This window comes from Odontomachus brunneus, unplaced genomic scaffold, assembly GCF_010583005.1.
Source record: "Odontomachus brunneus isolate Ranch 3 - 2012 unplaced genomic scaffold, Obru_v1 Obru_scaffold_063, whole genome shotgun sequence".
NCBI lineage: Eukaryota > Metazoa > Arthropoda > Insecta > Hymenoptera > Formicidae > Odontomachus > Odontomachus brunneus.
Genome location: NW_022639513.1, coordinates 266,316 through 275,859, shown reverse-complemented (window position 1 = coordinate 275,859; position 9,544 = coordinate 266,316). Strand labels below are relative to the sequence as shown.

The 9,544-nt window shown below is 38.7% G+C and overlaps 1 protein-coding gene across 1 annotated transcript in view; it reads left to right on the top strand.

Moving 5' to 3' along the window:
* The first annotated feature begins 526 nt into the window (after nt 1–526).
* The window catches only part of LOC116846360 (beta-hexosaminidase subunit beta-like), a 10,229-nt gene continuing 1,211 nt past the window's right edge, over nt 527–9,544 (top strand). The window contains exons 1-6 of the mRNA XM_032820074.1: nt 527–718; nt 2,196–2,421; nt 4,926–5,047; nt 6,137–6,509; nt 7,367–7,659; nt 8,350–8,612. Coding sequence (XP_032675965.1) covers nt 527–718; nt 2,196–2,421; nt 4,926–5,047; nt 6,137–6,509; nt 7,367–7,659; nt 8,350–8,612 — 1,469 coding nt within the window. The remainder of the gene's footprint in view (nt 719–2,195; nt 2,422–4,925; nt 5,048–6,136; nt 6,510–7,366; nt 7,660–8,349; nt 8,613–9,544) is intronic.

The following is a 9,544-nucleotide window of genomic DNA, read 5'->3' as shown; positions in this document are numbered from 1 at the left end:
TCGTGTCTGTATTCGTAGTACTTGCGATTACGAAATGCAATCGCGACGAAGGTCACACGATATAGACGCCTTCGCGTATTCTTCCATTTCCCCGATGTCGCACGTCTCTTGCTCTTCCTCCTCCCTTGCATCTCGTCGCACCAAACTCGAAAGAGAGTTTGCGATCGAGGCGTGAAGTCAGCTGAAACATGCGAATTCCTGACGATCGTTCCGGCGTGCACACGGTGATGAGAGATTTAAAGATAAAACGGAGAGAGACTACGCCACAGTCCAGGAGGACTGGTTTATTCCCACTTGACCGTGAGGCTCCCGGGGACCAAAGTGATAAAATTTAAGTGGCGCAGGCTAAGGTCGTTACCACTATCGTACGCGCGTATCGTTCTCCGCGTGTTCCTGCGATCGCCAGTAGACGATGACCACTCGGTGGAGTCGCATCGTTCCTCGCCGATCGCGCACGTGAATCGCTCACTAGCCTCTGCCCGCTCGCTCTCTCGTTCACTCGTCCGTTCGCTCTCGCGAGACAGACATGCGGCACCGAACGTCATCGTCGACGATCGTCCTACTCCTGCTGGCCGCCTCGTCCTGGCGGGCCTCCTCCTTGCACTCGGACTCGGGCTCGTGGTTTCAACCAACGAAGGGCGAAATCTGGCCCATGCCGAAATCGCGAGTGCTCAAGGAGGATTTCTACCTTCTGCGGCCGTCTAACTTCGACATCCGAGTAAGTTGGCCTTTCCATCTTTTCTCTCTCTCTCTCTCTCTCGAAGCGAAGTTCACATTAAAATTGCATGAGTTTCTGCTGCCACTGATTTGAACTGGCATGTCAGATTCATAATTGATATTCCTCGACACTGCTTCTCTGACACACTTGATAACAACAGCTTGTCATGACAGAGAGAAGAAGATAAGAAATTGCGGAGTCTTTTCAAACAACGTCGATGTTGCTGAGCTTAACCTATATATTGAATTGATCCCTAAGTTCGTGCGGATTTTTGTCCAGCGTGTGTTGCGGAATCCGCATGTTGATATTAGAAGAATAATTTCGTACAGTTGGCTATCTATGCGTATGTTTTAATAGCTTTGACATTTCAGAGCTTATTTTGTGGTATAAATGGTAGCGTTTAAAAACACACAGTTGTCTTCGTTGAGGCTTGAAAACGGAAGGCAGTAATGAGCTTTTCCGGTGCATTATGCCTTTTTACTTCCGTAAAAGTTGCTAGAGTTCGGTTGGGATGTTTTGCCTCGCCCACCATATTCACCCGATGTTACCTCCACCGATTATCATCTGTTTCGCTCATTACGGAACTCCCTTGACGGTATCAACTTCGCTTCTTTAAAAGATGTGAAAAACCACTTGGAACGTTTCTTTGTCGTAATTTCACAAAACAAGAGTTTTACAAGAGGAGAATTGTGAAATTACGTGAGAGGCGATAAAAAGTTGCCCAACAGAATGGCACATGTACTATTGGTGAAAATTGCTTTTAATAAGAATTAAATATATTTCAATTTTGTTTAAAAATTCGCACGAACTTATGCCAATATAAATTCTATTATCTGTGTATAATTGTATAGTTCTTAATTTCTTTATTTTTTCTTAAATCAGAATTATGTGAACGTCACTCATCATCATTGCCAATGTTTTTTCTGTTGCGCTTTAGGGAACATTTCCGAACGCATAATGAATGTCTCTCTTCCTCTTTTCTACAAAAATATAAATAAATAAATAAATAAATGAAAATGATTTAGACGGTCCATTCGCGTTTTTTCGTTTGGCACGCGACGACTCTCCGAAGCGTGCACTTATGCGAAATTGTCGAGAGGAATTGACGGATTCCCGTCACATGTTTGTCGTTTTCAATTTCGCCGCAGTAATTTCTTGACAGTTACCAAACGGACTTTGCATGCGCACGCGATGCGACCGTTTTTCTGTTATTTCGTCGAATCTCCCGGATGGAACGACGCTCCGCTCGCGATTTCACGTGTTTTGCACCGCGGCGATCGTACCTTCGCTTTTACTCCTCTCCCCAATATTGTTCACCCTTTTATACACCAAATATCGCGATAATCTACGGTAAGGCCAACGTAAATTGTTATCTCACAGCTTCTGCGGACCGCACTGTCGCGTATCTCATGGAATTTTAGAGGACGCTACTTCGACTCGTTCATATCTTGTACGGTATTTTTCTTTTCGCTGTCAGGTAAGCGGCGAGACGTGCGATATAGTGACCGAGGCGATAGAACGGTATACGAGAATCATCTTGACGGAAGCCAGAATAGCCAGGCTGGTCACGGAGGGGCAGCCAAGAACATCCGTCCGAGACGATCCTCACTTCAGGGGCACTCTTGAGGCCCTGAGCATCCACCTTTTGCAGCCTTGCGAGCAGAATGGCGAGCATTGGCCGCACTTGCACATGGACGAATCCTGTGAGTTTATACATTATAAAAAGAAAAGAAGAGAGAAACGGGCCGAAACGAAAAGAGCGCTGAAGAAGCTGCATCTTCAGCACCGAACGCGATTTTCTGATCTTGCAATTTCGCGTGACTGGAAACTACACGAATCGTCCCTACGTCTGGTTATTCGCGTGCTCTTACATTTCGCGTTCAGCAACACATCGACTCGTTTATTTAGCCGATGTTGAAGGAAAGAGCTGCATTTTTCGACTATAAATTCTGCACGATTGGAGCGCGTGTTTCACGCGTAGCGGCGCGATGAGGTTGCACACTTCCCATACATGGCGTGCATTGCAAAGTAGTAAGTAGTGCACCAACAAATTAACTGGATGATGCCAGTGGGCGGTTCGTAGTCGTAACCTCGATATGACACTCGCCCATTTGTGTCGATAACGGGTTTTCGCGTGCGCGTGAACTGAATCCCTGCGATTCCTAATACTGTCTCCTCTCTCCTATCGGTGATCTAAACCGGTTTATCAAGTCAATTCGATAATGCCTGACGGTTTGCATTAAACAAACGGTACATTGATTGAACAGCAAGAAATAGCGTACGGTGAAAAGAGATTGGTTGAATTAGGGCGACAATGAACGTGGCGTTTCGTTGAAGGAAATAAAGTTCTAGTTCTTAGAACCGAATATGGCCTCTATTAAGCTTCGTTTACGTATAAAAAGGATTTATTTTCCGTTAAATAGATAAATAAATTATAAATTTTATTTCTAAATACCAGAAATTTCTCGTTTCCTTCAACTAAAACGCTTTCAAATCGTTCAATCAATCAAACTTTTTGATCTGTGCAATAATTTCTTTCACATATCTTGTGAACATAACATGATGGAAAATAACAATTCGTTGATGTAATCACAATATTATGCGAAATATATATATATATATATATATATATATATATATATATATATATATATATATATATATATATATGCGAGACTATATACACTTAAAAAACATAATCTTATCTTTAGCAGAATCCCCTTATATATGGTGTTTACGTTGTTCATCGTAATGTATTCGCTATTTTTTACTAGTTGCAAAATGATCGGTCAGAAGAAGATTCTAAATACAATTAATCAGTTTTTACACGGACAATAAAAAGCAATAATAAAAATTTCGAAAATATTCTTTTTCGTAAAAATATCAAGATTATTTTCACTTTTTAGAATGTATATCCTTTTTATCCGTGATACTGTAAAAATGATCAAAATAAATTCATTAGTAATTCATAAATAGTTTTATTAACATTTAATAATGAAAATGCTGACAGAAGACACGATAATGTTTGGAATGTAATAGATAATATCAGTTATTCACAGGACATGTTCGTATGTAATGAAAATATAATCTATTTTCTGCAATACAAAGTTTTGCTCTTTGTAATAGAGATTTATATGTCGTATTAATTATGGGATATTTCAATTTATATTTCCACACGCTTGGGATAAAATTCTTCATTACTATTTTACTGCGCTCCTTTTTACTCTGAAATAGCAATAGAGATAACATTATGAATAACTGTTGAATTTATTTTGATTCTCTTGACAACATTACGGATAAAAAGAGAAAATTTACCTATATAAAACTAAAAAGAAAATATTCTGATTCCATATTCTTAAAATTAGAGGAATTTTTTAACTATAAATTAGAGAAATCTTTCTATATCTATAGTACAAGTTTTGTTCTTATATATTAATAGAAATTTCTTCTAGTTAAAGGGAATTTTGCTTCAAGTAAACATATTCTTCTTGATTCAAAACAGAAAAACAATAATATATAATATATATTTAGCAGATTTTCAATGAATAGTTTTCTTCATTGGGAGAAAAATTTTACTCTTTCGGTAAGAGTTTTGCTTAGAATATGGAATGGAAGAAAACAGCATCTTACAACTAGAGTTCTTTTTTAGATGTTAAAAGGCTTTCTTTTTAGTTTTTTTAGAAGCATCCTCTTGAGTATGTATATGGAGAAATTCCGCTGAGAATAATATTATATTTTTCTTGAATATAATTTTTTACACACCTACGTACGTATCATAGATCAACGCGATTTTAGTTTAGATCCGACAGTTGATTCCTCGCGTTATCCGGCCATATCTGAGAAGCCTTGAAGCCTCTCGACGATCGATCGTTTAGTCGCGCGACGAGAATTACAATTAATTTACTCCGATTAATCCAAGGCGATCGCGCGGTGACGCGGAGTGACGAATGCGCACTGAACGCAAGATTTTCGAGCGAGTTAAGCAATGGTAGCGTAATCAGCGAAACGATTGAAACGAGGACGGACAATAAGACACAGCTCGAGATCTGCCTTCTGGTTTCTTATCGGCCCGAGTCGTGAGGTAATGCCGCGTCGTGAGGTCGTAACCGGCGATTAGCGAGCATAATTCTACGATTTTATCCGCGCTCTTCCTCCTCGACTGAATCGATTTAATGTCGCTGTTGACGTACGCGAACGATTTTTTCAGATAAGCTTGAAATAAACGAGACATCGCAGGTCGCCGTTCTCCGGGCCGAAGCCGTCTGGGGAATACTACGAGGACTCGAAACCTTCTCGCAGGTGTTGGCTCCGTCCGGCGACGGTCCAACCGTGAGTATCTGAACGTTTACTCTACCTGATTGTAAGCAAGGAACTTTTGGACATGCATTGGCCCGAAAAAGATTTATTGAAATTTGTAAAGTGGGACGATTTCATGAAAAGTCACATATAATATCGAAATCTGAAAATCCAGATAATCTCTCGAAATACAATTTTATTGAAATATTCGAATTGTCTCGTTGTACACATAAGGGAGATAGAGACTAAGTGGCCCCAGATGTATGTTGCTTATGTATTTTTAGTTATCTTGATAGGAATAGTGGGTACAAAATTGCGAAATGGTTCTTTTAGAATAAAAAAAAAACTTTTCCTTAGAATACAAAAATGCCTCTCCCTGAGTTTTATTAAAATCGAAATAATATTACAGTTAAGAAATTGAAAAAAATTGATTTAATAATAGCGAAGTAAATTATCGAACCTTTCGAAATTTTCTATTAATATTCTTTATCATGACTAAATAAAATTAAGCGATGTGTTATCAGCTAGAATAAAATTCTTGCAACCATAAGATATATAGATGTTTCTAGTAATAAATGGAGTTTCTGATTAGAAAAAGCATGTTTCTAATTAGATAAAGCATGTGGGCAGACGAAGTAAAGTTGGCCCATAATTAAGAGGACTTTCGGCAGGAGGACTATGGAGAACTTTCGCAAAGACTTTAGGCATGTCTGGCTTGACAGTGCATTTTTTATTGCTCTGATAGTTGCTCTATGAAATAATTGTATATTTCAGAAAAACTGTATTTCGAGATTTTGATATTTTGAGATATGATTTTTTTCGGAAAAATATCTTAGTTTCCAGATTCTTATTTTTCGGGACAATGTATGTATGAAGTGTTGTGACGGTCATCCGTATCGTAGATATTCTCGAGAATGGCGCATACAATTTTTCTATAGTGTTATTGACTTAGCCGCGTTCGACTTTCGTCGACGAGAAAGTAACACATCCACGGAGAAAAGCACGTCTATAAATTCGCTCACGTCGAGCTTCCTGTACGAAGGTCGACATTTTGGCAGGCGATCGGCTTCTCGCTCGGGAACGAGCCGGCAGGCGTGACGTTAGCTTGATCGTGCGTTTCAGTTGAAAGTGAAATGCCAGACCATCGTGGACCAGCCGAGATTGCCGCATCGAGGTCTCCTGTTGGACACCTCTCGCCATTATCTACCTATATCCGACCTCCTGTTGACACTGGACGCAATGTCGTACAACAAGCTCAACGTCCTGCACTGGCACATCGTCGACGACAATAGTTTCCCGTACCAGAGCACCAGGTATCCCGACCTGTCCGCCAAGGGCGCTTTCCATCACTCGATGATCTACACGCCCAACGACGTGCAGAAAGTCGTCGATTACGCGAGACTACGCGGGATCCGAGTGATGCCCGAGTTCGACACACCCGGACATACCAGATCGTGGGGGCTGGCATATCCGGAATTGCTGACTGCATGTTACGGTAAATAAATGAGCATGGACACGCGACTTGGTTTACGAGTCGCGCGTCGTTACTCCCACAAAAGTCGCAGATCCGTGTTTCCGTTCAACCCCGAAAAATGTTACGAAAATATATAACGCGCGCGCAAGACGAATGACTTCTGAAATCGAACGACTTCAATGTCTTAACGCTAAATTTACGATTACATTCTACATCGAGAAAACATTGTAGGGAAAAATTACAACAAAATTACAACAATTACAACAAAATTTTTGTCCATCTTAGACCAATTTTGGACTACGCAGAAATTATGACAATTATAAAAACAGTTATTAACAACTTGACAATTATTGAAATTATAACAATTGCAATAAAATTACAACAATTACAACACAATTTTTCTGAGCGGAGGATACTTTTAGTATGTATAAGCTATGAAACTCTTGGATTAGGCAAGTATTACATTAACTGCTAATTTGAGATTTTACGTTTAAAATTTTTTTGTTCATTTTCGTCACATATTAAGTAACTCACACAACACAACGTCTAAAATCAGGATATAAGGCGTTTGAAAGACATTTGAAAGACTCTCAGACGTTGGAATATAAGACGTCTTTATATTTTTAAAACATCTTTAAAATGTCTTTAAGACGTCTTACGTCCCGGTTTTAGACGTTCTGTTGTGTAGGAATGTTCCTAATCATTTTTGCGCGTAAAAGCATATGTAATTCTGTAATTCTGTACAACGTAAACCAATACGACGTAAACTTTGCAGAAAAATGTCAGTGTTCTGTCGGTAAAGTTTTCAGCAACCCCTGAAACTTATTAACATTCAACGGTGAGAATCGCGTTAATTAGTCTGTTTGTGTGTGTATTAGACTCAAACGGCAAACTGAACGGTAAACTGGGCCCGATGAACCCGACGAGGCCGGCGCTATACGAATTTGTGCGCAATTTGTTCTCCGAGATCGTGCAAGTGTTCCCCGATCAATACGTCCACCTGGGCGGCGACGAGGTGCCCTTCGATTGCTGGGCCAGCAATCCGGAAATTATTACGTACATGAACATGCACAATATGTCCAACAGATACGAGCTCCTGGAAAGCGAGTACATAACGAACGTGCTTGCGATCAGCAAGTCGTTGGACGCCAAAACCATCGTCTGGCAAGAAGTGAGTAATTTACTATCTATACTCTGACTTTTTTCTACAACTTCTATATTTTTCACTGCAACTCCTTTATTTCTCAACAACCGAGAGCAGTTCCCTCTTTTCGCTTTTATCGCTCTCATTATTTATACGGAGAAAATGTTGTAGTAAAAATTATGTTAAAATTTCTTTTTACAATAGATTTCACATAAATTACTGTACACTCAGAAAAATATAGGGCTACTATATAGGTGGCAACGTTTGACAAGCTTTCTATGTAGAATTATTGTATGTAATTTAACAAACTATTTTGCGCAGTTATTACTAAATCTATTATAATAATTAGTTCTTAATTAAATTATTACTGAAATTATGTACTACAGCTTTAATTGACATAATTACAAAATAGTTTATTAAACCATATGCATCACAATTCTACATACGCAATTCGTGTATCGTTCATCACTTGTATTGTTGCCATCACCATATTTTTCTCTGAGCTTAGAAATAGTAAATTTGACGATCTATCTGGATATAGGATACAAGAAACTTTCAAGTAATTACAATCAAACGGACATAACATATTTAAACAAATAATAGTAATTGCGATTATAATCGCGTGTATGGTCCAAGATTACAAAAATTTTGTTGCAATTTTTGCTACAATATTTTCTCCGTGCACGGATTCTATTCGAGCTTATTTGGGCCTCGTAGGTGTTCGACAACGGCGCGGTGTTACCCACGAACACTGTCGTCCACGTCTGGAAGATACCGCGTTGGCAGAAAGAGCTGGAAAGAGCGACAATGGCCGGCCACCCGGTTTTGCTATCTTCTTGTTGGTACTTGGATCACATTGCCGGCGGCGGCGACTGGACCAAGTATTATAATTGCAATCCTTTCGATTTCGTCGGCGCGGCCAATGTCACGCAACTCATGCTCGGCGGTGAAGCTTGTATGTGGGCAGAATTCGTGGATAGGTGAGTGTTATGCTTCTTTATCATGTTCGCTATCAGTTGACCTATTTTGCGATTCTCCACGCATATCTTACGTGTCATTTCACGTAGATAAAACATGTCACATAATAATAATAATGACGTTTCACGATAACGAGGAGACATGTAATTAATCAACCTGATTCAGAAGCTAATAGATAGCTAGATTATACTCCCTTATGATTATACACTGATATGTAAAATAGATATGTAGTTTTACAATCTAGCCGTTGCTTAGTCATTAGCTGTCAAATATGATAAAATAAATATGGGGTTGTCTCTATTTAAAACAATATTACCTAACTATTACATCGCCATTAGAATTTCAAAATTAGGCAGAAAGCTAGGATTGAAAATTTATGTTATTTCATAAAAATCTTAAAAAAGCAGAAATGAGTATTACATTATTGTCTGGTAAGTAGTTATTTTTTTCCTATTATAACTATAATTTTTTTGTTTGTTGCCATCAATTAACTTGTTTATCCAACCACTAGCAGACGTTAGCGTTATATTGTTAAATATAACGATGTTATAAATCTACTACTTTTTAGCTAGACACTCACGAGATTTTGTTTTTATTCGAGTTGCCGTTAAAAGTCAGAATATAAGCACACAGCGTTCACTTGGGGAAAAACTTCTCGAGAGACTATTTATATTTCTTTATGTAATCACTTTACAAAAGAAACAGGTTTATTCTGTTTACGTAAATATAGAAAAAAATAAGTTATCGCTGTCACGTATGCGTGATGCTGTGTGACGATATGTGTGATGATATATGTGTGTGATAGTGAACTTATATACTTCGTATACGAAGAAAAAAAATGATTAAATTAACATGACAATGATACAAAACTAAACATATTTTGATTGAGGCAAAATTTTTAGTTCTTATAAACCAGACTCGTTTCTTACATTAG